The 27,031-nt window shown below is 47.1% G+C and overlaps 8 protein-coding genes across 9 annotated transcripts; 6 read left to right on the top strand and 2 right to left on the bottom strand.

Moving 5' to 3' along the window:
* The first annotated feature begins 50 nt into the window (after window positions 1-50).
* Window positions 51-1,626, top strand: LOC117836837 (ADP-ribosylation factor 1). 2 transcript variants are annotated; one of them, XM_034716353.2, is made up of 6 exons: window positions 51-270; window positions 352-626; window positions 727-797; window positions 899-1,143; window positions 1,276-1,357; window positions 1,454-1,626. In XM_034716353.2, exons 2-6 carry the CDS (start codon window positions 464-466, stop codon window positions 1,457-1,459), a joined length of 567 nt encoding a protein of 188 aa, XP_034572244.1. In that variant the 5' UTR covers window positions 51-270; window positions 352-463; the 3' UTR covers window positions 1,460-1,626. The 2 variants fall into 2 exon arrangements, with proteins under 2 accessions (XP_034572244.1, XP_072147399.1); XM_072291298.1 differs by having other exon boundaries at window positions 51-626.
* Window positions 1,627-1,772: 146 nt separating this feature from the next.
* LOC117836835 (S-norcoclaurine synthase 1) lies at window positions 1,773-3,646 on the top strand. The gene has a single exon (XM_034716351.2). It carries the CDS (start codon window positions 2,425-2,427, stop codon window positions 3,517-3,519), a length of 1,095 nt encoding a protein of 364 aa, XP_034572242.1. The 5' UTR covers window positions 1,773-2,424; the 3' UTR covers window positions 3,520-3,646.
* A 107-nt stretch (window positions 3,647-3,753) lies between these two features.
* On the top strand, window positions 3,754-6,305 carry LOC117836832 (pentatricopeptide repeat-containing protein At5g46580, chloroplastic). Its single transcript, XM_034716348.2, has one exon. It carries the CDS (start codon window positions 3,850-3,852, stop codon window positions 5,974-5,976), a length of 2,127 nt encoding a protein of 708 aa, XP_034572239.1. The 5' UTR covers window positions 3,754-3,849; the 3' UTR covers window positions 5,977-6,305.
* Window positions 6,306-6,630: 325 nt separating this feature from the next.
* On the bottom strand, window positions 6,631-8,674 carry LOC117836839 (uncharacterized). Its single transcript, XM_034716354.2, has 5 exons — window positions 8,519-8,674; window positions 8,285-8,398; window positions 7,491-7,570; window positions 7,269-7,393; window positions 6,631-6,890 (listed from the first exon to the last, which is right to left on the bottom strand). Exons 1-5 carry the CDS (start codon window positions 8,569-8,571, stop codon window positions 6,819-6,821), a joined length of 444 nt encoding a protein of 147 aa, XP_034572245.1. The 5' UTR covers window positions 8,572-8,674; the 3' UTR covers window positions 6,631-6,818.
* A 104-nt stretch (window positions 8,675-8,778) lies between these two features.
* Window positions 8,779-15,497, top strand: LOC117836833 (ATP-dependent DNA helicase 2 subunit KU80). Its single transcript, XM_034716349.2, has 12 exons — window positions 8,779-9,067; window positions 9,662-9,754; window positions 9,877-9,928; window positions 10,527-10,658; window positions 11,108-11,502; window positions 11,669-11,955; window positions 13,271-13,466; window positions 13,553-13,756; window positions 14,186-14,353; window positions 14,436-14,765; window positions 14,946-15,076; window positions 15,168-15,497. Exons 1-12 carry the CDS (start codon window positions 9,053-9,055, stop codon window positions 15,226-15,228), a joined length of 2,064 nt encoding a protein of 687 aa, XP_034572240.1. The 5' UTR covers window positions 8,779-9,052; the 3' UTR covers window positions 15,229-15,497.
* Window positions 15,498-15,704: 207 nt separating this feature from the next.
* LOC117836840 (acyl carrier protein 2, chloroplastic) lies at window positions 15,705-18,137 on the bottom strand. Its single transcript, XM_034716355.2, has 4 exons — window positions 17,779-18,137; window positions 17,549-17,659; window positions 16,390-16,512; window positions 15,705-16,126 (listed from the first exon to the last, which is right to left on the bottom strand). The coding sequence occupies exons 1-4, from the start codon at window positions 17,851-17,853 to the stop codon at window positions 15,998-16,000; spliced, it is 438 nt and encodes a 145-aa protein (XP_034572246.1). The 5' UTR covers window positions 17,854-18,137; the 3' UTR covers window positions 15,705-15,997.
* Window positions 18,138-18,773: 636 nt separating this feature from the next.
* Window positions 18,774-24,887, top strand: LOC117838224 (sucrose nonfermenting 4-like protein). Its single transcript, XM_034718169.2, has 13 exons — window positions 18,774-19,399; window positions 19,892-19,979; window positions 20,472-20,657; window positions 21,059-21,193; window positions 21,285-21,344; window positions 22,122-22,211; window positions 22,899-23,024; window positions 23,284-23,428; window positions 23,517-23,690; window positions 23,887-23,950; window positions 24,040-24,109; window positions 24,260-24,377; window positions 24,448-24,887. Exons 1-13 carry the CDS (start codon window positions 19,266-19,268, stop codon window positions 24,540-24,542), a joined length of 1,485 nt encoding a protein of 494 aa, XP_034574060.1. The 5' UTR covers window positions 18,774-19,265; the 3' UTR covers window positions 24,543-24,887.
* Window positions 24,888-25,043: 156 nt separating this feature from the next.
* Window positions 25,044-26,474, top strand: LOC117838225 (ribosome-binding factor PSRP1, chloroplastic). Its single transcript, XM_034718171.2, has 2 exons — window positions 25,044-25,511; window positions 25,670-26,474. The coding sequence occupies exons 1-2, from the start codon at window positions 25,275-25,277 to the stop codon at window positions 26,333-26,335; spliced, it is 903 nt and encodes a 300-aa protein (XP_034574062.1). The 5' UTR covers window positions 25,044-25,274; the 3' UTR covers window positions 26,336-26,474.
* Window positions 26,475-27,031: the final 557 nt, after the last annotated feature.

The following is a 27,031-nucleotide window of genomic DNA, read 5'->3' as shown; positions in this document are numbered from 1 at the left end:
TGTGTAAAAGCATTGAGTGGGCCCTCCGTTGCTGCGTGGATACTGGCCAGGGGATAGATACTAGTAGTGTTTGCTTGACACGGTGACTGACAGAGTATGGAGAGAGTGAGCATCAGTGATGGCATCGTTCAGCAGCTCTGTGGGGAATTCCATCTCATCTCTTCACATGGATGGTCTACTGAATACTGATACCTTGAGGCTTGGTGTCAGTTGACGAGAGATTTGCGGCGGATCGGTGCACATGGCGCCTGTGTGTGTGTTGCTCGCCACGTACGTATCCTATTCCTTAATCTCCTTGTACAAGTAGAGTAAGAAATGGGTCGGTTTATTGACATTTGCTTGGTGACCAAGCACCATGGCGTGGCTTGCTTTGCTTCTTGATGAGAGCATCTTGAGCGTCAGTGGTCAAACAAGACTCCCAAAGCAAACCAGCAAGCAGCTCCATTGAGGTTGAGAGCTAGCGATGGGTTTGGCGATGGGTCGGCTGCTGGGTCTCAGCTATCGCCTGACGAAGCAGCTGCAGGCGCGGATCCTCATGCTGGGCCTCGACGCCGCCGGCAAGACCACCATCCTCTACAGGCTCAAGACCGGCGAGCTCGCCACCTCCACCACCGTCGCAACCGTCGGTACACACATTACTCTCCCCGTCCTTGAACGCTCTGTCCAAAGTTTCAGATTTGATTCGTTTTCACTTGACCAAGACACAGAGCTTAATTTTTGCCACAGCATTCAACATTGAGACGATTGAGTACAAGAGCATCAGCTTCACTTTCTGGGATGTCGGTGGCAGTGCCCCGGTACGTATATGCTGCTGTGACACAAATACAATGCTTTATTTCTACCAGTTTGCTTAATTAAGTGTGCCAACACATTATTCCTACCTCGGTGGCTACTGCAGAACCGGCCCTTGTGGAAGTACTACTTCCATGACACCCAGGGCATCGTCTTCGTCGTCGACAGCAGCGACAGGGACCGCGTTCGTCTGGCCAGGGATGAGCTCAACGCCTTGCTCAACGAGGAGGAGCTTAGAGACGCCGCGCTGCTCGTGTTTGCAAACAAGCAGGACCTTCCCAACGCCATGACTGCAGCCGAGATGGCAGAGGAGCTTGGTCTTCATCGGTCCCTTGGTACCCGTCGTAGATGGTACGTATCGACCTGCCCACTTTAATTACTTCCTGATACACACAGCATCTATAAAGTCCTTGCAGAGTTAGCTTAGGATTAGTTGAGTGAATTGACTTATGTGTGTGCAACCAACATTGAAACTAACTGCAGGCACATCCAGAGTGCTCGTGCAACGTCCGGAGAAGGCCTGTACGAGGGACTGGATTGGCTCTGCACCAACGTCAACACCAAGGTTTCAAGTCCTTGTATTCACATGAGACAGGCATTTCGTTTTGTTGCCGCCGTTTGAAACATGCATGTTGTTTATTACATGTACGTGTGCATGCAGGCCTAAGGAATTTCTGATGAACGACGTACACATCGATGAGGCACGTCAGATGGATTATTGCTAGCGGCGTGTATGTCTATAGATTGTTGATTGTTGTTTACTGTGCTTTGGGACCATCATCAGATGCTGCACAAACACACACACATATATATACGTCCATTCCACGGTTGCTAGCTGGTGAATATCCAATTAAGCTAGGTAGCTGCAAGCTTGCATCATATCGGACAAGAATATATGGCTAGCTGCTGATCGGTGATCGCGCTCGTCAGCAGCTGCGCATGGACTGGCATCAAGATGTGTAAGCTTGGCGTCAAGCTAAGGGTCCAAAGCGTATTTGTGAAAATCTTTCATAAAAAGAGCTTAAAAAAATGACGGCCTTTGTATTAGAAAGAGTTCATATCGGACGATGACGATGGTGGTGGGTTTGCCAAATGCCAAGCCCAAGCCAGCGTCACCGTCCACGTCGATCTCGCTCGGGTCACTCATAAGAGACGAAACCTAGCTTGGGTGCTTAACCTATGGGTGCAAGCTGCCAAGCACCAGCAAATTAAATACAAGATTAGAAATATAAGAAGCAAATAACATTGCGAGGAGATGCAGGTGCCAAAATGCAATTAGCCGGATCGATCATGGGCAGCCTAGGAACTAATAGATCGCCCTTTTTTCTAAAATATATATATGTCCAGGGTCTATTAATAAGTTAGACAAAATCAGGTAAGTTTGGTTTAGGCTAAAATTAAAAATGATTTATGTTTTAAAACAGAGGGAGGAGTAGAACAAAACGTCATGTGTGCGTCAACGATTACATCAAGCAAAAAGGATTAATTAATAGATTATTGCAACAAGGCGATATATAATGTAATAAAGAGCTAAAGGCAGCCCAGCCACCTAACCCAGAACTGAAAATCAAGCACCTTGATGAGCCACACCCATCGATAACCACTAACCAAACAAAAAAAAAAAAAACCACCATGGATGATACATCAGCCAAGCCGCGCAACCTGGGCGGGTCGCTGCCCGTCCCCAACGTGCAGGACCTCGCCGCGCGCCCCGCCGACGAGCTCACGCCGGCCGTCCTCCACCGCTACCTCCGCGGCGCCGACGCTCCAGCGCTCTCTGCTGCCACCGTCACGGTGCCCGTCGTGGACCTCGGCAGGCTGCTCGACCCGTCGTCGTCCATGGATATTGAGGCCGCCAGCCTGAGGGCCGCCTGCGAGGACTGGGGCTTCTTCCAGGTCGTCAACCACGGCGTGCCCGACGAGGTCATCCACGACGTCAGGGAGGACCTCAAGGCCTTCTTCCAGCTCCCGCTCGCGGAGAAGCAGGCCCTTGCGCAGGGGCCCGGCGGGATCGAGGGCTACGGGCAGGCCTTCGTCGTCTCCGAGGACCAGAAGCTGGACTGGGCCGACATGCTCTTCCTCTCCACGCTGCCGCCCGAGTACCGCTACCTCAACTTCTGGCCTTCCCGCCCCGCCACTTTCGGCGGCTCGCTCCAGCGCTACGCCGCGGAGGTGCAGCGGGTGGCCGCCGGCCTGCTCCGAGCCATGGCCAGGAACCTGGGCGTGGCGGACACGGAGGAGATGACGAGGATCGCCGCCGCGCAGGGCATGCGGATCAACTACTACCCGCCGTGCCCGCAGGCGCACGACAAGGTGCTGGGCCTGTCGCCGCACTCCGACGCCGTCGGGCTCACGCTGCTGCTGCAGGCGAGCCCCGTGGCCGGCCTGCAGATCAGGCGGGAGGGCGCCTGGATCCCGGTGGAGCCGCTGCCGGGGGCCCTGATCGCCAACGTCGGCGACGTCATCGAGGTGCTCACCAACGGCAGGTACAAGAGCATCGAGCACAGGGCGGTGGTCAACGCGCGCCACGAGCGGATCTCCGTCGCCGCCTTCCACACCGCCATGTTCGGCGGCACGTACGGGCCGCTGGAGGAGATCATCGTCGGACAAGACGAGGCGCCGCGCTACAGGACCGTCGGCGTCGAGGACTACGTAAAGCTCGTGCTGTCCAGCAAGCTCGAGGGAAAGAACATCATGGACGCCATGAAGATCAACAATGCTCCTTGACAAACACCTACCATGCCCTTGGATCCTTTTTTCTTTTCAGTTGTGATGATATATAGCTCCATTTCTGAATAATCCTAATGGGGAATTACTGTTAGTGTCAATCAAACAGTATGAGTTTGGATGGGCAGCCATTGGTTATTTCTGTTTGGGCCCAAAACACAGATGGGCCGAGCAGCGTACGCACATCGAGCCCATCCATTTTGGCGGATATATTTACCACTGACTGGCCTGCGTTCTTCTTCTTCCGCGGCGGCATCACAACCCAATCCAATCCAAACTGCAGCGAGGCCAGCCAGGATCCTCCTATCCGTTCCTCCCGCCGCTTCGGCCATGGCGCCACCAACCGCCGCCTCGGCCTCCGCCTCCGCCTCCGCCTTCCTCTTCCTCTCCCCGCCGCGAAGCCGGAGCCACCTCAAGCCCAGGCCCAGGCCCACCGCCACCATCCTATGCTCCTCCGCCACCTCCTCCTCCACGCGCTCCCTCTCCGAGCAGCTCGAGCCGCTCACCCGCACGCTCCTCCACGACAAGCCCACGCCGATCGCCGCCGACCGCCCCACCCCGGAGCCCACCTGGGTGAACCCCTCCCGCCCCAAGCCCACCGTCCTCTCCCTCCGCCGCCAGCGCCGTCGCTCCCCCTCCGCGCACCCATCCTCCGCCCCGCTCCAGCCGCTCCTCCGTGCCATCCGCGCGCTGCCCGAGGACGCCGACCTCGCCGCCACCCTCGATGCCTTCTTCCCGCAGGGCTCCCCGCCCTCCCCCTCCGACGCGCTCCTCCTCCTCAACTACCTCCACCCGTCGTGGCGCAAGTCGCTCTCCCTCCTCGCCTGGCTCCGGGCGCTCCCCAGCGCCGCCTTCCCGCTCGACACCATCTTCTTCAACGTCGCGCTCAAGTCGCTCCGCGCCGCGCGCCAGTGGCCGCACGCCGAGCGCCTCGCGCTCGACATGCTCGACGCCGGCGTCCCCCTCGACAACATCACCTACTCCACGCTCATCACCGCCGCGCGCCGCTGCCGCCACTTCGCCAAGGCCGTCGAGTGGTTCGAGCGCATGTACGCCGCCGACGGCGTCCTCCCCGACGAGGTCACCTACTCCGCCGTCCTCGACGTCTACGCGCAGCTCGGCATGAAGGAGGAGGTGCTCGCGCTCTTCGACCGCGCCAGGGGCAGCGGCTGGAAGCCCGACCACGTCGCCTTCGCCGTCCTCGCCAAGATGTTCGGGGAGGCCGGAGACTACGAGGGCATCCAGTTCGTCTTCAAGGAGATGCAGGAGGTCGGCATCAAGCCCAACATCTTCGTCTACAACGCGCTGCTCGAGGCGCTGGGCAAGACCGGCAAGCCTGGCCTCGCGCGCAACCTGTTCGACGAAATGACCGCCCAGGGCGTCGAGCCCAATGCGCGCACGCTCACCGCGCTTGCCAAGATCTACGGGAGGGCGCGCTGGGGGCGCGACGCGCTCCAGCTCTGGGAGCAGATGAGGGAGATGAAGCTGCCGGCCGATAACATCCTGTGCAACACGTTGCTGAGCATGTGTGCCGACGTGGGGCTGGTGGCCGAGGCCGAGCAGCTGTTCAACGAGATGAAGGATCCAGAGTGCCGTGACGTCCCCAAGCCAGACAAGTGGAGCTACACGGCCATGATCAACATCTACGGGAGCAACGGGGACACAGACCAGGCGCTCCAGCTGTTTACGGAAATGCTAAAGGGCGGGATAGAACCCAACATCATGAGCTACACCATTGTGATCCAATGCCTTGGGAAGGCGCAGAGGATACGGCAGGCAGTGGAGGTGCTTGAGGCGGGGCTGGAGAAGGGCCTCAAGCCCGATGATCGCCTCTGTGGGTGCTTGCTCTCTGTTGTCGCTCTGAGCAGCGGGGAGGAGACGGAAGTGGTGCTTTCTTCCCTGGAAAAGGTCAACCAGAACCTTGTCAAGCTGATCAGAATGCTCGGTGAAGACCAAGTGGGTGTTGACGATCTTACAAAGGAGCTAAAGGGTGTGTTGAACGCTGCGGCCCCTGAAGTACGCCGGCCTTACTGCAACTGTCTGATCGACATATGCCAGAACCATGGCTTCCCTCCTCAGAGGGCAAGAGAAGTCTTCCAGCTTGCCCACACCTACGGTTTGTACTCCAAGCTTCATAGCAGAAAGGATGGAGAGTGGTCACTGGATCTGCGATCGCTTTCGGTTGGTGCGGCCAAGACAGCATTCGATGATTGGATGCAGACCATCTCAGAGCTCTTGGTGCAGCAAAAGGCTTTGCCAGAGTCCTTCAGCGTGTACACTGGGTCCAGCACCCACAAGTTTGCACAGGGGCTGGCAAGTGCATTCGCGTCTCACCTTGAACAAATGGCGGCGCCATTCCGTCCAAGTGAGTCTCATGTTGGAAGCTTCATCAGTTCAAGGGATGATCTGGTCTCATGGCTGCAGATGAGCAGTTCGTCAGCGGTCGTTGCTGGATGACTGAATATAGTTTCAATGGGTTTAGCTGCACGAGGCTACGAGTTCCAAAGCGGGGTTGAATGAGCAAACTGGATGATATTAGGTTCATGATCTGCCTACTTGCACACCCCATCCACATGCTCATGCATTTGGCGATATATAGGTTGTAGGAAGAGGACTGAAACACATAAGGAACTTAACTCTTCCATGCCATTACAAAGGTAGCACAAAGGGGCACTCTGAAAACATTGCCTGATTATTCAAGCTTAGGCTGGTGGTTTTGCATCTGAAATTCGAATGCCACTTCTTAAATACCATTATATTAGTGGAGTAGCATATTTTCTATTTCATTTTTCCCTTCATGCACACAATGTGCCGGCTTGGCTGCATTGTGAAGCACGTACAATGCGAATTGGAGGCCTGCGGGGTAGTTATGTGGACTTTGGAGGTGCCCATATCCCCTGAAATGAATGGACGATGCATGATAAATAGAAGAATTCCTTTTCTTTTCTCAAGGACACTGTTCTGCGTACAAACAGAACGCGGATTCTAGGGTCAGGATGGTTTCTGCATGCTGGCTACTCGCTTATTTTCAGAACAAGCACGTCTCAGGTATAAAGGGGATACCCACTACCCAGGGAGTATCCACAGCAGTAGCAGAAATACAATGCAGTATTACTCAGGCAACAACACAACAAATTCACGTATTCATAGACTATCTTCTGTAAATGTCGCACACAGACCTCAAATGAGTGAGTGATGGTCTTATAGATACAAAGGGCAGAGGCAAACTCTGAACTTTAGCCTATAAATGTAAATGAGATTGGATTTGAATTACAGCAATACACAACAACACATGGAAATCATGGCTCAACAGGGGGCTTTAGTCTAATCAACCTCCGCACTCTGTCTTTCTCCGTGTTTTCAAGCAGACCCTGCATGAATGATAAACAGCTAATCAGATAACACGTTTTTTTTATTGTAGATAACAAGTCATACCCTACTGTAGCAAAATGTTGTTTTCAATTAAACTGCATAAAAGATTTGATGATTGTGACTTCGTGAGGCTGTACATTGCTGCACAGCATCATGGATGATATGCCTTCACTAAGAATTGGATCATAGGATGATTGTATGCATAGTTTGAGGCACAAAAATAGCAGAGCAGACACAGTTCAGGATAATACTGAGTCACCCAGCCGATATGCTAAGCATTATGTGATGTATTAACAGCACCATAGTTATATGATTATATCCAGATTAACAGGCACATGGAAATAGTACGCGGCTAGAAAGTTGAGTTGAAGTTCTACCTTCCAAACAATCTCATCAAGGCACAGGCAGATCCTCCCATATTTGTCAAGGAAAAGGCGCTCAGTAGGAGGTTTTCCACAGACATCCTTCACCGCTGATGTAATTGCAAATATCACCTCGGCCACTACAAATGGTAGGGAGGATTAAGTTGGAAATAATGTAATATAGAGGAGATTTGAAATGGAAGACCAGTAATAAGGTGAATGATATGAGAAACTTACAAGCAAGCTCATCATACTCATCCTTGCCAACAATGTACAGGCAGACATCCCCAATTGTGGTATAAACAATAGAGACCGACCTGGGACAGTGTCGATGATTAGCAGTGACGGAGCAACAGTTCAATATTTTAGCAGAGAAAATAATTTAGCAGTGAGGACAGGCATATGATCCAGTAACATGACATATGATCTAGTACAATTACCATAAGACTGAAAATTTGCTAGAGGACATTCTACAATCATGGTAATTTCCACGGGACACCGAAATTGGCTAGTTCATTTCTAGTGTTCTGCAGAAAATGTAATCCACTCCAGTGTCCTATAGCAATTATCATGATTGCAGAGTGTCATATAGCAAGCTTCAACTGCCTCTAAGATTCTAGCACATGGTTGATTTTGAGGACTGGTGCAGGCTAATCCTAGAAAATTATGCCATGGCTTGTACCACGACAGATCAACTGGTGAATGGGCAGTACCACAGCTGATAAGTTGTAGAGATCAATGACATGTTTTCTTTGCTGCATCTTATAATCAAATAATCACAGCAATGAATTTAAAGTAACCAGTTGTTGAGGACAGAATCATATTTTCGTTCTGGTGTTAATTCCATCAAAGATAAGATAATAATTCATTGAACGATATGGGCCATAAGCATCAGAGCAACACGCTTTTCGCAGTTCCACTAATTAGTAATTAGCAACAGCGAAACGACACGATCCTCTCTACTCCAGGGCCAGGGAACAATAATAACATAACGAAATCAGGTGATGCGGGGGGATGGTTATGAAATTTACTTGTGGGAAGCAACGTGGAGCTCCTCGTTCTTGGAGCCTTTGAGGTTCTCGGATCCGAGCTTCACCAGGAAGGAGCGCCAGTGGAGCCTCTCCTCCGCGGGGACCCCATGGAACCTGCGAACCCCAACAACCCATCAGAGACGCAGCGCCGGATCGATAGATCTCATCAGGCAGCGAGGTGGAGACGAGAGAGATCTCTGCGGCGAGGGGAGGGGGGAGGGCAAGGGAAAGTACCGCTCGATGAGGATGTTGCCGTCGGAGTTGGCGAAGAGCACGGCCAGTATCATCTTCTCTCCGCGCTCGCCCACTCTCTCTCCGGCCTCCTCGTCGACGGTCTCGTGTTTGGTGCGGGAGGCGGAGAGCAGCGAAGGGAAGGGAGGAGGCGAAACGTCAAGGAATTTGGGCCATCATTGTGGGCTGCGATGGCCCGGCCCATTCCCCTTTTTTTTTTTCACTTTCTTCTTTCCTTTCCACTCCGCCGCACGCCGCAGTCGTCTTCGTCTCCCTCCCTCGCCTCCTCCGTCTTCCTCTCGTCTCCTCTCCTCCTCCTCCTTTCCCACCCGAGACCGGAGACCCGACCCGACCCGAGGGCTTGAGTTGAGCTAGTCGGCAGCCAGTCAACTCTTGCACCTTGCCCCAGGTATCGGGCGGGTTTTCATGGAGGCAGCTTAAACCCTCGGCAAGCCCAGTCTCTCTCTCTCTCTCTCTCTCTCTCTCTCTCTCTCTCTCTCTCTCTGCCGCGCGGCAAGCCCCTCCCCTGCCTTCGCCATGGCTCGCAACAAGGTGCGCGTCTTACCCCCATCGATCCTACGCAGACTGTATTTTGGTGGTTCGGCCAATCGCACTTTCCAAATAATGCGCGAGCCATTTGGCTTCAGATAGTGCCATATATCCCCTCACCTGTTCTAGGGTTCGATCGAGCGGGAAGAAATGCATATGATTCTGGGACCGTTAGAATTTAGTCCACCAAAGTTAGTTAAGTACCCTGGTCGACGATGCTTGTTTCACCGGACTGTACATTTCATTTTCTCCTAGTTACTAGTCTGAATTTTTGTCGTGAAAGATAAATGCTGTCTGTTCGCACTGGATACATGATTGCCCAACTGCTGCTGTGAGTTGAACTAGAGATTCTAAGTAATGTGTAAAATTGACCATCCGCATGCTCTGCAAATCCGGATAACATTACATAGCTTATGATCCAAGGAGATGTGATGCATTCCATTCATACCTGTGATATTTTTATCAATTTGGATGCTAGATTCCCTGCAGGAGGCAAAATTGGATGAACCAAAGAGTCTTTACTCTTCAACAATGCACGAATGGGCTTATTCTTTCTCTTCATAATGCCTGTGCTTTTACATATATAATATTTCTCAGGAAGCGTTGGTTTTGCTACTGGATGTTGGTCCTTCAATGCATGGGGTGCTGCAGGAGGTCAAGAACATATGTTCAACTCTGGTGCATAAGAAGGCAAGCACGTCTTCTTCCATTCTTGTGATCCAGTTTCCTCAATTTAAGTGCTACTGCCTGTAGTTTGATGGTCAAACCACCTCCGATCAAGCTAATTTCCTGCGCACCTCTGTTTTCTGCAGTTAGTTTATAATAGGAGCGATGAGGTCGGTATTGTCCTCTTTGGAACTAAAGGTTAGTTATCTATAGTTGGATCAATTATTCTATTTCTACTTCAAACCTAATGTGTTGGTCCTCCGATTAGATTTTGTAAACTATCAATATAGCAATTGTATTCTGTCTTGAGGTTCCAACCAGTTGCTTCTTGTAAGTACTTTATAACCATTTGGTACGAATTAGATACAAATTTTACATTCTCTGATTGGGAACCCTCCCTTTTCAGTACAAATAGAAGGCACTGAAACCGCGTCAAATAAAATACAATAGCCTGGTTGTTTCTGCGCTTGATTCATGTGTTGAGACATTTACTTTGACTTAACAGGAATCATGTTGATATAAGCATTTCAAGATGAACTTAATGCTCTGTAGTCATCTCCCATTAAATTAATAAACTTCTTTTTGGTACGATATGGCTTTAATGCAGTTTTTATGTTTTTTTGGGCTATGCATCAATGTGGGGGAGTTTTCTAATGAAGTCAATGGAACACCCTTTTCTTGTTAGACATCGATATTCAAAATTACATTGCTTGTACATCAGTCAAGAACACAGCATTTTGCATTTATTGTTTCCAGAAGTTGAAAATTTATGGACTACCTTCCCTGACCTATTCAGAAACATGCAATGAGCTTGCGAAGGAGCTTGGGGGCTATAAGCATGTGACAGTTGCACATGATATTAAAGTTGTAGATGAAGGGACTTCACAGGCTCTCCAAAACCTCCCAGCAGGATCTGTCCCTGGTGATTGTATCCATGACATAGCAGCAGGCTCTAGTGTTTGATTTTATTCTAATATTATACTTGATAAGTACTTGTGTGCTACAAAAACTGTCTCTGGTTCCGCTTTTCTTAATATTACCTTAATATATATGTGATAGATAGATTAAATCATGTGTTGACAGTTAGAATTAAAGTAACATTTCTTAGGTTGACCATCTTTGAATATTTGCATTTTGTGTAGTGCCCTTTGTTAGTTTTATGACACCAGTGATTTAACTTTTTTGCTCCTTTATGTACTGGTTTCTCATGTGCTTCTTCATTGAATTTTGTCATGTTGTTAACTCGTTAATATGTATAGAACTATACATCTATGGTTTGTTTAGTTTATGGTTTTTTTTGATGTTTCAAATATGGTCTTGTTTTGTTCTGATGGAATTTGACCAAAACAGTATAGAAATTCCTTGACTAAGGCAAAGTTCTGGACGCTGTTGTTGTTGGCTTGGATATGCTGATTAGGAAATATGGTAATACCAAAGGAAAGCGGCGTCTCTGTCTAATCACCAGTGCACAGCATCGGTTAAGAGATCCGCCTGAAGGGACTAAAGAAGATCAGGTGGACACCATTGCAGACCAGATGAAAAGACATGATATCAAGATGGAGTGCATTGTCTTCAGAGAACCGGGAATCCATCATAATGCTGTAATGGATGAAAATGACTGGTTGTTGTATCAGTTCAGGAATAGATCAGTAGCAAAGGTGGTCCAGGTTGACAGCCCAACATCTCTGTTGGGTGCTCTGAAGACAAGAAATGTGCTTCCAGTTACCGTCTTCAGGGGAGACCTGGAAGTGAGCTCCAATTTTAAAATCAAGGTAGGCCCAGTTCTTTTATCATTTCCATCAGTTACAGAAGTTTATTCTAATTCAACGCTTCTGATTTAATTTGCAAGTTGTTTTGAGACTATTAGATTTGAGGTGATTGCATTAGCACGCCTACATTACTCACAGGCATGGTTGATTTGGATGTCCTTGTGAATAGGTGTGGGTCTATAAGAAAACAGCTGAGGAGAAATTCCCCACTTTGAAGAAGTATTCAGACAAGGCTCCTCCAAGTGATAAATTTGCCTCTCATGAAGTCAAAGTGGATTATGAGTACAAAAGCGTTGTCGAACCAGACAAAGTTGTTCCACCAGATCAGAGGATTAAGGGATACCTTTATGGTCCTCAAGTTGTCCCTATATCATCTGCTGAATGGGAGGCGGTCAAGTTCAAGCCAGAGAAAGGTGTGAAGCTTCTAGGATTTACAGATAGATCCAGCATATTACGGTATAGTATAACCTTCAAGTTGGCATCTGAGTAATAAATGTTGTTCGTTGGCTTTTTTTTTTGTTTTGTTGTTGTTGCACTTTCTGCATTATCATTAGTTTTTGGCACACTGCTAGACATCGTCATTTAATCCTGCTGGGAGCTAATGATCTGGAAACCTTTCCCTTTTTCTCTTTGTAAAATAATAGTTGGAGTAAAAATAAACCATGTTATACTTATTTGCTAGAAAAACATCTTCTCTTACTACCACATGCATCATTGGTGATAGTTTTTGTTTCTTATTGCTTTAGTGTGTGTTTGGATAAATATCAAGACCAAGTATTGTATATTCTTAAAAGTTACTCTGTATGTTCTGTTTCCTATTCCATTTTAACTATTGTTGTGAGGACTATGGGGACAAAACTTGTACATTGCTCCTGCATATTATGTCTATTTGGAGACTTAAGGGCTGATATTTGGAAACCGTGCAAACATAAATAAAAAAAAAAAGTCGACCTGCGGGGGGTAAGACAGCCCCCGGGCTTTTTGCTAAGAGAGAAGACATTCTCACGCAGGTCGAGAAAACCCCCAAACCTCTGCCCCACCCTTACACAGGGGCCCGTAACCCTTGTGAGACTACCACTGGGCTAGCGACCACTGCAACTACCCCAGGTAGGAGGGCTCAAACCAACCACAGCTACGACCTTGGCCGGGCCTTGACCTGTGCTTTGGTTATGGTGACAAGGACCTGAGGAGTGCTACTGAGACCATCTAACCAACTCAGCTAGAGGCCTGTTCGCACAAGCATAAGTATGTTGTGCAATTATTTCAATGCATACGTTGTAAGAATAAAATTTCGATTAGGGTGTGGTGAGAACCAGGGAACCGAGCTATAAAGTGAACATAGCCATATGAAGTGATCTGGCTTGATTGTAGCCAAGAACCCTTCCTCACCCAGTCCTACCGACATCAGTGAAGCAGAATTGTTAATGGTTATTTGGACAGATGAAACCTATCTACTTGATTTTATCCTTGGCCGTAATGGATTTTTAATTAAGAAAGAAAAAATATTGTGGAAATGATCCTGGTGCATTTTTGGTTGACAGCTTAGTACCCCTTGGGGGGTAGAGTATTTAGTAACGAAACTTTTGAATGGTTGACTGAGGAGTTTAAGACCACCCAAACCATCACTAATTTGTGCCTGGATGGAGTATATGGTAAAGTATATTCCTAATTGTTTTTGTAAACCCACACATTAAATATCTCTGACGTTTTATGGTTCTGCAACCTTCATGGCTGCATATATCTAATGCTTCCTCTTTTCCTACTTTGACAGGCACCACTTTATGAAAGATGTATGCTTGTTTATACCTGAACCAGGTAACACGAAAGCAACTCTTGCAGTTTCCGCCATAGCAAGAGCAATGCATCAAATGAACAAGGTTGCTATTGTTCGATGTGTGTGGAGGCAAGGTCAAGGGAATGTTGCTTTTGGTGTATTGACGCCAAACATTTCATCAGTGAACAATATCGTAAGTATTATGTTTCTGTGGTTTATATTTGAAATTTTTGACAGATGAATGCTTCCGCGCAATCAATTCTTTACTATGTGCTGCAGCAAGATTCCTTCTACTTCAATGTGCTCCCATTTGCTGAGGACATCAGAGAGTTTCAGTTCCGATCCTTTAGCAGCCTGCCATCATCGTCTCAGCCCACTGAAGAACAACAAGAAGCTGCAGATAACCTAGTGAAGATGTTAGACCTAGCACCACCTGGAAGAGAAGTCCTCAAGCCTGAGTTCACACCAAATCCCATGTTGGAGGTACTATTTCTTTTTGTGGCGGAACATCTCGACGTGGTATAACATCATGTGGAATGCACAAGATCCTATTTGTCATCTTATTTCCATTTATTCCATTCATTGATGTCCCATCCAGCAAAAATCATGCTAAGATCAACAAGCTGTGCACTAGAGGGAGTATGGGAAGGATGGAGTGTTATACGTTATACGCCAAACAAAAGAACTTAAAGTTCAAATTTTAAGCGATATTCAAACAATTTTGCAATACCGTTGAATCTTGTTTGTGAGGTCAAGCTGTGTTTATAAGTCAGCTGTTTGATTCCCTAAATAGTTGCACTGCTTGATTCTACATCGCCTGGGTTGCTATCCCCGTCTCTTGCTGCGCCTCTTATTTTTTACCTTTTTGTATGTTTCTTGTTTTGTTAATTATGGTACGTTGTCTGTTTTCAGAGATTTTACAGTTACCTTGATCTAAAGGCGAAGCAGCCAGATGCAAATGTGCCACCACTTGAAAGATGTCTAAGGAGGATAACTGAACCTGATCCTGATGTCATTGACCAACAAACGCCATTAATCCAAAATTTAGGCAAAGCCTTTGAGCTGAAGGAGAACCCCAAGGTTAGATGCAAACATTTGATATACTGACTTTGGTCCAATTTGACTGACGGTTCAACCGTTTGATTTGTCTAATTGATTACAGAAGAAGAAAGCACGAACACAGGACAGACTGGCATATACTGGTGCTGGTGATCAAGCTAAATCAGTAGCAGAGCCCTCTGCAGAAAAGGATGGGGTTTTGGTGGTTTTATATCCTCCAACAGAGAATATCGGGGAGATCAGAGATTTACATCCTGTTCAAGATTTTGAAGCCATGCTGGCAAAGAGATCTAGCTCAACGTGGGTTCAAAAGGCAATTGAAGAGATGCAGAAGTACACAACAGCTTTGTTAGAAAATTCCCGTGATGGGGATAATTACTCAAAGGCACTTGAATGTTTCGCTGCTCTGCGGAAAGCCTGCATTATTGAACAGGTAATCACTCCACAGGTTATTTTCATGAACACGTAGTAGTTACGCGAACCAATGTCCTAAGATACATGGTGAGGCTGCAAGGGTAGTTTAGCATGCTTGCTCAGTTGTGTTGTGTCTTGTCATTTGTAAGATTTGATAGCTTTGTCATCTCTGTTTACGGTGGGTATTGTTTGTGATCAGGAACCAGAGGAATTCAACCAGTTCCTTACAAAGACTTACGAAAGATTGAAGAAGGGTGATGTTGCCAATTTCTTTCAGCTTCTGTCCTCGAAAAATATTTCACTTATCAGCAAAGGGGAAGCACCTGATAGGTTGCAAGCTTTCTTCTCCTCTGCGTCCATTGCGGTTAACATGGTTTTCGTTTCTCAACATTTTCCATTGATCCTCTCGGTCTGTGTGCAGTGATGTGACTGAAGAGATGGCAAGAAGTTTCTATCTAAAACAAGAAGCGGCGTCTGAGTAGCACCTGAAAGAAACTGGAAGCGCATTTGTGGGCTTGGGGATCCTCAAATCGGATTGTGGAACTTTCATCCTAACGGTAGCATAGCCTAGCCCGTTGCATGTGTCTGGCATGTTTTGAGGCTTTCTTCATGGATGGAACTGGGGCTAATGTGGCACTCTCTGGGTTTACCGTCTTGCTGCACAATCTATTGGAGTTCTTTATGCTAGTAGTATTTAGAGATTCTACTGTGCTTCGAGTAGACTCTGCTGCACCGTTGGCATTTGTTTTTCCTTGACCGTTGTGCGGTGTACTGGGGGCTGTTTGGTTGCAGAAAGGAATAGGAATTCACCGGGATGGACTCAGGGGCTGCACGCCTGAATCGATGAAAGGAATGACTGGACCTTTGCTTTGCTGAACTATCCTCCTTTCCTTCGTTTGCTGCTTAGGGTGGTCCAGCTTAGCCGAATCTACAATTGGTGCACGAACAAATTTAACAATTCCAAGAAAGATGCAACATATTTAATCCAAACTCATAATCTCCCTGGCTTGGAAATTATGGGTGAAAAAAGTTCAAATTCTTCGCAATAGATTGCAATACCCTTTTCAGCTACATTGACGCAATGCTGTCTCTCACAAGATTCAAGGGGCAAAAAGGACTCGTCTCTAAGACGATTTCCCTCCTTTATTAATCCCAACAGGCACTAACTAAGAAGCATAGCCACCAGCCCGCCACCATGCAGAGAGCAATCTAGGAGCTCGCAAAACAATTCATTCAGGAAATTCTGTCATTTCAAGCATCCTTCTCTGCAATAAGCTTGTCAATGAGAGCGGCAGCATCCCCCACCGTCTGGATCTCTTGAGCGCTCGATTCGTCCACGTTGATTTGGAATGCTTCCTCAAGCCCCATCACAATTTCGACCTGCGCCACATTCAGGACGGTATGCAACATTAGGAGGCACTCAGACCAAGAAGTTATGGAATAGTAATTCATAATTCCATTAGAGCAATGCAGCTCCATCTAATGGCAATAAAGGTACTTTGTCCCCAAATCCCAGAAAAATATTACAATTGGTGTAGATTAGCAGTGCGTACAAAAATAACAATTAACATAGGCGACCCTCAATTTCGAGTAAGGAACATGGTTATATGATGTCAGATAATCACAGGAGTTTAAGGAATTACAGTATCGAGTGAATCAGCTCCAAGGTCCACAAACTTTGTCTCTCCTGTTACAGTGCTGTCTTCGGGTAGAGCTAACTGACCCTTCACTATTTCACAAACCTTCTCAATGGTTTCTTGTTTAGCCTATTCAAGAATCAAAACCACAAGTGTCAGGAACCTTCACAAAAGAGTTCCAGTGGGGCACAAATATGTTAGGCATTTCACAATGTACTCTCTGCTACCTACTGCACTTCTGTAGTGGCTATCTAAACATACACATTCTCACAAAATAAGTTCGCGGCATCAAGCAAATTGCTTAAAGATGCAAAACTACAAACAATGATATGGTAGTTTATTTTAACATCAGAACAGCATGCTGAAGCTACGGGAGCGATGTCTTTGAAATGTAGGTACAAGATATAAGTACAATGTTTGGAAACAAAGAATGCCGGTACTCAGTAGCAGAAATAACATTATGAAATTTTACGGGTAGCTTCCCTGAAAAGGAAATCTGTAGGTGGTTGGAGTGGGAAAAAAAAAACTAGCTGTCTACATTCTTCAAATAGCCCAAAATTAAATTTGTGCAGATCAAGAGAAGCTCTCATGTTCACTCGAAGAGAAGGTATCACGAGACCGGCACAAGAAAATCTTTTATCTTCCTAATTTCTTGATGTGTGAATGACTGAAGGCATTCATCACGTCATGACAGAATGTTTGATTTACTGACACTCATCAGCACTGAGATTGTACAGTATGAATGTATGATGTAATGATATGCTTGAGTTCAATTGTAACTTGTAGACAAAGGGATTATTCAGTAGTGTATCTGGGTATAATATAAGCAAATCTATTGAGGCGATGTCAAAATGCTTGGTGTGAGTGTGACACATTAATGCATAGCTGACATCCTCAGTAGCAAACATAATACAAACAAGCACATACACAGAACAGCACTGAGTTCGTTGCAGTGATCTGGAAAAATGCAGCAAGCAAAAGAGCTGTGTTCAGCACGCATGCTTGTAGGAAGAACATTCAGCGTTTCACTTCAAGGCACATTTTAAGCACAGCAAGTTGGAAGGCCGTGGGGTGTCTAGAATCATACAATGCATAGACCGTCTCGATGACGTGAAATTGCACAGTGCAGTGGACGGAATAACGCAAAGATGCTACCGATACTTACCGAACATGACACCTGAAAGCGCTTTGGAATCCGCTGCACTCGAAAAGATGGAAAGCTTGTTCTTTGCCTGGGGAAAGATGCCGATACTCGAAATGACACTGCATCCATTCCCTACAGTGACAGGAAAGCAAAGCTCCCGCTTCGCCGAATCAAGATCCAAGCTCTGCACCAGTAAATTGGGGGGAAAGAGACAGGAAACGCAACGACGACGATCCAAGAAAACTGCGGACCTGTACCCGCAGCGCAGGGGAGTAGACGAGGACGGACGACCTTGCGGCGGCGGCGGCGGTGATGGGAGCAGCCATGGCTGCAAGAAGGGCGAACACGGGGCCGACCGGGGGATCAGCGGAAAGAGCGAGAAGACCCTGCTACAGCTGCTCCAGTAGCGATGAGTGCAAGAGAGAGGAATGAGTGGGAGCTGAGGTGCGGGTGCTTTATTGCTGGGGGAGGCGGCGTTGCCTCGTGAGTATCGACCACCGTCGATGGAATCCACTCCGATGTTGCAGCGAGCACGACCGAGGGAGACGCGGGGGAGTGTGCTATGCCGATGCGTCTTTGGGACGACCATTTCCTTCTGTCCCCATTTGCCGTATCATGGGACGCAAACGAGGAGGGCTTTTCTTGTCATGCCCTTTAAAAAAAAAGTTGAATTTGGACCAAATCAAACAATTTTACTTTGCAAATTAGTTTTTATTAGACCATCGATAAAACCTATAACATGTCCTCATCGTAATAATAAAAACAAAGATCGCAAATGAACCTAAGGTTTGATATTTATAATAGTTTTGTATGAGATTTACGTTGTCATAATAATATCTTCAGTTAAGATATTTACACTTGCCATATTAATATTGGGTGAAATATTGCTTAACTAATTGGCTCAAAATATGCTATAGTGTACTATATTCTCATCGATCTCTATGTAAAACTTAAATTGACACTACAAATAGGTGAATTACTTTAAAAATGGTTTTGCTATATTTTTAAAAACGACTGTAGGGGTCCATATTTGATAGCTTAATATCTGTGCAAATGGGGATTCGAACCGTGGTTGCTAGCTCATTTGCGTTGAGATGGATGCAATTGGCATGGCTGCCGGGAGAGAGGCGAGAGGCAGAGCAAAGCAAGCAGTGGAGGAGTGTGGCGGCGCAGAAGATCCCAAGGGGGAGGAGGGAGAGAGAGGGTAGAGGCCTCGTTTTCAACCCTTGGAAGAGAGCCGGGCCGGGCCCCTTTCTTTCCTCCTCCTTTCCTCTCCGTCTCCGTCTCTCTCCATCTCCTCCTCCGCCTTCTTCCCTCTCCCCGCCACGCCACGCCGCATTCGCATCTCCGGATCCCCGCCGCCCGCCTCGCCGCCGCCTTCCCCTCGCCATTCGCGCCGCCCCATTCCGCCCTCGCGACCCACCCCCCCGCCTCGATCTCGCCTCGATTCCCCGCGCCCCGATTCGTCTAAGTCTCGCCTGGGTAGGAGGAGATGGCTTGGGGCGGGGGCTGCTCGGGCCGGCGCGGGTGATCTCTCCTCGCGCGGGGAGCCCTCTCTCGCACCACGCGGAGGATCCCGTCCCGGCTGGTGCCCCTCTCCTCCGCCTTGTTCCTCTCCATCTCTCTGTGTCTGCGCGCGCGCTCGCGACTTAGGGTTTCCTCCTTCTGAGCTAGCGGATAGCGGATTCGATCTCCTCCCCTCCCGCTGCTCTGTCTCTCCCCCGCCCGCCCGCCCGCCATGTTCTCGCACGGCGCTGATTCCGCACACGACGCCGGGGGCGTCGGCGTCAGCACCGCCGGAGCCACCGTCCCCGCCCGCTTTGTTTGGCCCTACGGTGGCAAGAGGGTCTTCGTATCAGGCTCCTTTACCAGGTTGCTCATTCATTTACTTATCTCTTCGTTTTGTTTTATTTATATTTATATATGCGGTCGTAACTATGGTATCTCTTATCCTGTCTCATCTCCTCCCTCACTATCATTGCCTGGCCTGCTGTAGCTGTATGTTATCGCCATTGCACCGCCTCACTGGTAGCGCCAGTCTGCTCACCCCTGCCTCCTGCTGTGCAAAACTAGTTTGATGGGTGAATCTCACCACCACTTTGTATATTTGCATTATGGTGTCATAATAGGATAGGTTCCATGCATTTGAATCTTTCTGCTCCCTTTCTGGGAGCTGTATCAGGGTGTCGATATCTGTGATCTACCCCATGTCATGCATGATAGGGCACTGGTCAATCAATGCAGTTATTTGTTCGCATGCGGTAAAGGTGGAATGTTTGACTTTCCATCTTCCCACCAGTAACTAACTCGTAACGCCCCTGAATTGTCGTTATTCCACGCCTAACAGCCATTCATTTGTCGTAGGTGGTCAGAGCATTTGCAAATGTCTCCTGTTGAAGGCTGCCCCTCCGTATTTCAGGCTACTTGCAGCCTGTCTCCGGGAATGTACCAGGTGCCCTTCTTTATCTCCCTAGCTATTTAAAAGTCATCCTGTACCCACCAGGCTATTTAAATTATTCTGTATCATGTTTCTGTTTGGTTTATGGCTTTATGTTCTGCTGTCAAATTTCACCATCTGTGCTTGTAAGTTTACTATCAGTTTTTTATTAGCGCGTACTTTCACCTCGTGGATTTCACATGTCCTTTTTCTTTTGTGTTGGGACTTGATATATTACAAGGTTTGGTTATAGTATGAGACTCTCTCATGTCTAAAGTCTAATAGTTTCCAATGAAGTGTGCATGCCATACATGTGACATTGCATTTTCTAGAGTAAACCTTTCCTTCCTGCATTTGAATACCATGCCAACTTATAACTTATAATTGTGCTCTCATGTTTAAAGTTATTATATATTTTCCTTTGAATAAAGTGTGCATACATACATGTGACCTGTCATTTTCTTTAGTGTAAAAACTTCCTAACTTGATTATTGATTTGATATGCAGTACAAGTTCTTTGTGGACGGGGAGTGGCGGCACGATGAGCGCCAACCTACTGTATCAGGAGAGTATGGCATAGTTAACACTCTATACTTGACAAGGGAAATTAATCAAATAAACTCAGTATTGAGCCCAAGCACACCTGGAACCAGGATGAACATGGATGTGGATAATGAAACTTTTCAACGTACGGTAAGGGTCACCCATCTTTCTTAGAAATTCCATAATACTTAGCTGCTAACCTTTGATTGACTCTCGGTTGACAGACCACATCATAGCTGTGGTGAGTAGTGGCTGGTTGATTTACATGTTTAAAAGCATATGCTCGACATCATAGCCATCTCGGTGTTTTGCTCTCTCGAGAAATGATATTGTTGTGGGGATGGGAGGATGGTTGTTTATTTCCTGTGTTTCTATGCAAGAAATAAACAGTCTCCATGTCTTGCTGGAGAATCACATTACTTGTTCAAGAAGAGCACATGAGTGCTTGGCGTAATGCCAATATGTTGAATCTCTTATTAGCAATCTGCCAATGGTGTGTTCTTGATAAAGGATAGAATGCAGATGATGACCTTCCTTGTCTTTATAATCAGGTTACGGTGTCGGATGGTAATAATCAAGAAGGTCCTCTTAGAGTTTCAGAGGCTGCTATACAAATCTCTAGGTGCCGTGTTATTGAATATCTGAGTTTGCATACGGGCTATGATTTGCTTCCAGATTCGGGCAAGGTATGGAAAATCAACTGCTCTTATTATGGTTTTGCTTTTAATATACAGTTTTTCCTTATAAAATTAGTATTAATATTATTTTCTATTTCAGGTTATTGCTCTGGACATTAATTTACCTGTGAAACAATCTTTCCATATCCTGCATGAACAGGTATTAAATGTTGCCTGATCTGTCACTTCCAGTTCTTTATCTTTGGTAGTGGCATGCCATACTTCCATTGTTTCTTCTATCTGTGCCTTACATTCAACATTCATAAACTTACAATTCTTAACCTGCATTTTATATTCTGTTTTTACTTCTTAGATGTCTTTTGGCTAGACACATACATTTTACTCCCTCCGTTCATTTTTACAAGGCATAGTTTGACTGCTCAAGTTCATGCTTTGATCAACAATTATTCAGAATTATCACAAAATTTATACTGTTGGATTCGTAGTAGCATTTAGTGACATATAGTTGTAGTACTTCTTTTCACAGGCAGCATTAATTCATCTAATCTGATTCGCCATGCAATTGAATGAAATCTCAATTTGCACTAGTAAATTTGTAGATGTACAGCTATCCTATGCACTAGTACAAGTCAATTCGATGAACATGATTGCAGACCGCGCGATCTCAACTATTGGTTTCTTTATTTCATGCTGCTTTGTGTTTTCCTTGGTGAGAACTGTGCTGTGACCCTAATGGTAGGACATACAGGATCACTCTACCATTTTTGCATTCCAGCATTTTCTTGTAGGTATCTTATCAAAAGGCACAGCAAACTTGCAATGCCTTTTTTTATATTTCATTTTAATGCAAAGAGTTTATTACCATTTTATGGCTTCTTGTTAGTGGTGATGTCGTTGTTGATCTTGTTATATATCACATTCACCATCAATAGTTGTCTAAGTTGGGAAGATGTTCATTTCATGGTGAAATTTGCAGGGAATTCCTGTAGCTCCTCTGTGGGATTCGTTCAGAAGTCAGTTTGTTGGCCTTCTGAGCCCATTGGATTTCATACTCATATTGAAAGAGGTACGTTATTTTGGTTGATTCTTTGCTCTTATTTCTTCAAATTCTTGTTACGTTGGTCAGTGGTTTTCTTCTACCATCCTTGCACTCAGGTAGATGTCGATTTATAGAGCAGAGAAGATTTCGTAGCTCTGCTCAGAGGACTTTGTTAGCACTCTCAGTTAAACTTAGCTTGGGCAATGAACAAAAGTGTGGCCCACTTTATAGGAACTCAAATGAATTATACAAGTATCGGTGTCTTTTCTTTAGATGCTGGGAACTTGAATATGTGTTTTTCATTTATGAGATGCTGGAATACTCAATTTCTATTCTGTGTCATGCACTTCTAAACTTAATAAATTCGGCTGGGCTTTCATCACACTGATACATAGCCAAAACTTTTTACATCCAAAATGCTTGGTAGCAGACCTAAAATCTGGAAAGAAAATAGTGAAAATTGTTGGAACCGTTGTTAGAAGGGATAATTGGAATGAACATGCTGCCACACCATTGATATGGATGGCTAGTGTATTAACCGGTGTCACTGTCATATTCTGGGTATGTATTGTCAAACCTTTTGACAGCAAAGTAATATAGTACGTAAAAGAAAAAGTGTATCCATAAACATATATGGTAAGAGTTGTATGTGGTCTTATCTTTGGATGCTGCTTTGATTGAATTGTTTATAAAATCATCATGCTTTTGCTGCAGCTAGAAACTCATGGCTCGAACTTGACAGAGGAACAGCTTGAAACACACACTATATCTGCATGGAAAGAGGCTAAGCGGCAAACTTACGGAAGATACGAGGGGCGACCGCATCAGCCTCTAGTGCATGTAAGTTGGTGCCTGTTTATGATTGAAAATTGAATATGTAATCTCTATGCAATTTGAATAGGCAATTTTATTCTTGAAGGATTATATTGACATGAAAATGGCAATCCAACCTTCGCTATCAGGATGAAATTATATTTCTCGTGATTTATATTGTCATGAAATTGGCAATCCAACCTATATCCCCTCGCTTATTCACTTTGCGAAGCTTACTGTTGTTTTACGTGGCAATTTGCTCATAGTCTATTGATCTGTTGTCTAGGCCACCCCTTATGAGTCCTTGAGGGACATTGCTCTGAAGATATTGCAAAATGGCATTTCTACAGTGCCAATTATTTATTCATCATCGTCAGATGGGTCATTCCCACAGCTGTTGCATCTTGCATCCCTTTCCGGAATTTTGAAATGTAAGTTTGCCCCCCTGTAGAAATGTGGAACTTATTTACGCAATAAGCAACTTGTTGCAAGTTACCTTAATATGGTGTACCTTTTCAGGTATCTGTAGATATTTCAAAAACTCAACTGGCAATTTGCCTATTCTAAACCAACCGGTGTGCACGATTCCACTGGGTTCCTGGGTTCCAAAAATTGGTGATCCAAATAGTCGTCCATTGGCTATGTTGCGGCGTACTGCATCACTTAGCTCTGCCCTTAACATGTTGATTCAAGGTATGTTCTGTGTTCATTTTCCTGGAGCTGTAGACGACAAGAGATCATTATGGTGCTCCTGCTTGCATTTCCCATGGCAACTCTTGTTTGCTGAAGTTCAACACCAATTCCACTGAAAACTGGATATCATTTGAAACTATGGGCTCTATTATGTTGCGAAACTAATCTTTGCGCTTGTCCTCATTATTGGATGCAGCTGGAGTCAGCTCAATACCAATTGTGGATGATAATGATTCGCTGGTTGACACTTATTCCAGAAGGTACACCATTTTAACAAGTAGATGCCCCCATTTTTTTGGCTGTTTTTATGAGTCCATGCATTGATCATCGAGTTCATTGCATCTTGTAGTGACATCACAGCTCTAGCAAAAGACAAGGTCTACACACATGTTCGCCTGGAGGAGATGGCCATTCAGCAGGTATGCGAGTCCTGTGCATGATAGTCAGATTGAGCGTGCCATTGGCATGCACTCTCAGAACCAAGCGGTTATGCTATGTAATTCAAAAGCAGGGCTGTCTCGTGAATTATGCTATGGTTTGGGCCTGAACATGTTTGTTTGGAACTTCAGGCTTTGCAACTTGGACAAGATGCCAATACACCTTTTGGTTATTTCAACGGGCAGAGGTGCCAGATGTGCCTCCGGTCTGATCCTTTGCTGAAAGTGATGGAGCGACTGTCTAATCCTGGTGAGTCCGTGTAAGGTTGCTGCTGCCTTGAGAAGAATGATGTTTTTGTTGACCTTGGTTGTATATATAGGGGTGCGGCGGGTGTTCATTGTGGAAGCTGGGAGCAAGCGTGTGGAAGGCATAATATCGCTGAGTGATATTTTCAAGTTCTTGCTGAGCTTGTGAGAAGAGCATGGCATAGATGGTTTGTTGTGACAAGTGCCGGAGTTTTAACTGTAGCAAACAGCAGATGTGAAGCAAGCTGCCGTATGCCATGGACGAACGGGTCTCTCTCTGTCTGTCCGTGGCCTTTGGATAAGTAAGGCCAGGATTAAAGGTGGCTGCCTGTCTTCGCAGATAATGGGCATTATTCAGTTCAGGGTCTGTCTGTAAAGTTCCTTGTTTTTTTTTTTAATTTTGTGCCCCCTGTTACACAAAATGTGGTGATTTTTATTTATTGGATTGTTTACTCTTGATGGTTGCTCGGCCGCTGAGAGACCGACCGTGCTATCATACTAGGTGGTTGCATTATTCGATTGTGCAGTTGGTGCTGCTCGTGGATCTGGTTTCTTGGCATGTAGAAGGTAGCGTAGCGTTGTGTTGAGACGTGGGAACGAATGAAATCTAGGGGTGATCGGGCGCTGTTGCTGTCGGAATGCCGTGACCGTGGCGGATTACGCGGCGGGCGCGTGGGCATGTTTTGTTGGCTTGTCCCGTAGCTAGAAAAATCTAGAGCGGAGTGGGTAGGATAGGATAGGACCAATCCCCATCTCTCTCTGTCTCTCTGCACAAGGAGCTCCCTCTGGTGTTGTGTTGTGCTGTGTTCATCCAGATTCTTGCGCTGCTGCATCTCCAACTCCAATCAACCTCACTACAAGAGAAAGAGAGAGAAAGAGAGAAGAAAAGCAAGAAGCAGGCATGGCGGCCGCGGCAGCTGCGATGGCCCCCGCTCCGCCGGCTGCAGCCATCAGCCGCCACAACTACCACCGCATCTCCCTCCTCGCTCCCCGCCGCTCGGGCTTCCTGGGCCGCGCGCTGGCCGCCCAGCCACGGCCGCCGGTGGCGCAGGTGGGCCGCCGCGCCTGCGCAGTGCGGATGGCGTGGGACGGGCCGCTCTCCTCGGTGCGCCTCATCATGCAGGGCAGGAACGTCAAGGTCTGCCATCTTGTCTATTTCGTTGAGATTAATCTGCCCGGCTGCTTGCATCATCTTATCTAGTATTTATGTGTATTAATTTGCATATTCAATTAACATATATGTGAGAATAGAATAAATAAAAAAAGTATTATTAAATGCAATTAATGTTTATGCAGCTGGGTGAGAATGTGAAGGAGCACATCGAGGACAAGGTTGGGCGTGCCGTGTCGAAGCACTGCCACCTTGTCCGCGAGGTGGACGTCCGCCTCTCCGCCCGCGGCGGCGACCTGGGGAGGGGCCCCAAGACCTCCCGCTGCGAGATCACCCTCTTCACCAAGCGCCACGGCGTCCTCCGCGCCGAGGAGGACGCCGACTCCACCTACGCCAGCATCGACCTCGCCGCCTCCATCGTCAAGCGCAAGCTCCGCAAGATCAAGGAGAAGGAGACGGAGGTGAGCCACGTCAAGGACTGGGTCGATGCCGGGGGGCTCCTCCTCGAGGATACCGAGCAGGACGACCAAGAACAAGCCGCCGCCGAGCAGGACCTGACGGCCGCCGTCGGCGCCGAGGACGAGGACACGGTGCTCACCAAGGTCGTGCGCACCAAGGTGTTCGAGATGCCGCCGCTGGGCGTGGACGAGGCGCTGGAGCAGCTCCAGAACGTGGACCACGACTTCTACGCCTTCAGGAACGAGGACACCGGCGAGGTCAACATCCTCTACAAGAGGAAGGAGGGCGGATACGGCCTCATCATACCCAAGGAGGACGGGCACGTCGAGAAGGAGACCGTCATTGCAGAGCCGTCCTACGCCGCCGTGCGCCGCGCAGGCGACAACAACTAGCTAGCCACCTGCATTGCACATTTGCATTTGCATGTAAGCTGAGGGGCCCGGCCCGGGTTGGAAGAACCAACAACTCCTCGACACCGTCATCTCTGTTGTCGATCTCCTTGAATGATGCAGTACGCAATTGACACGCGCATATCTTCACTCGATCTTCACTTGTTCACGCATATCTGACCACATCTGCCAATTTTGATCGCGACAAATAAAAGAAAAACTTTTGCTGTCCAATCTGACAGGAGATCGAAGAAGCCCATGGGCCATGGCCCTTCATGACCGCGGCCATATGGTCCACCTAATAACTAGCAAAGGCACGCGCATTCCTTGAAAGAATTTCCGGGCACCTCCCCATGAAACGTTGAATCAGCCTAGCTATTTGATTCAGTACCGTATCAGGTGGTAGTATTGCAGTGTCGTTGATGACCAGAGAGATCGCGGCGGCCGGAGACCGGAGTGATCGATCGGTGAGCAACGACGACGACGACGACAGCAGTGGCCAGTGGCCGGCCATGACGATCATGATGATGGTGGTGGTGTCAACTTTACTTTGCCGGCCGGCCGTCGTCTACGGCCATCATACATATCCGATCATGAGATGGATGAATCCATGGAAATGGAACGAATCGGCCGGCGACGTGACACCGTACGTGCGATCCGCCGATGCATGCAATGCATATATCGCTAGCTCCTCTCCAG

This window comes from Setaria viridis, chromosome 9 (assembly GCF_005286985.2).
Source record: "Setaria viridis chromosome 9, Setaria_viridis_v4.0, whole genome shotgun sequence".
Classification (NCBI taxonomy): Eukaryota; Viridiplantae; Streptophyta; class Magnoliopsida; order Poales; family Poaceae; genus Setaria; species Setaria viridis.
Note: the sequence above shows the minus strand (reverse complement) of the source record. Positions and strands in the feature narration are given on the sequence as shown.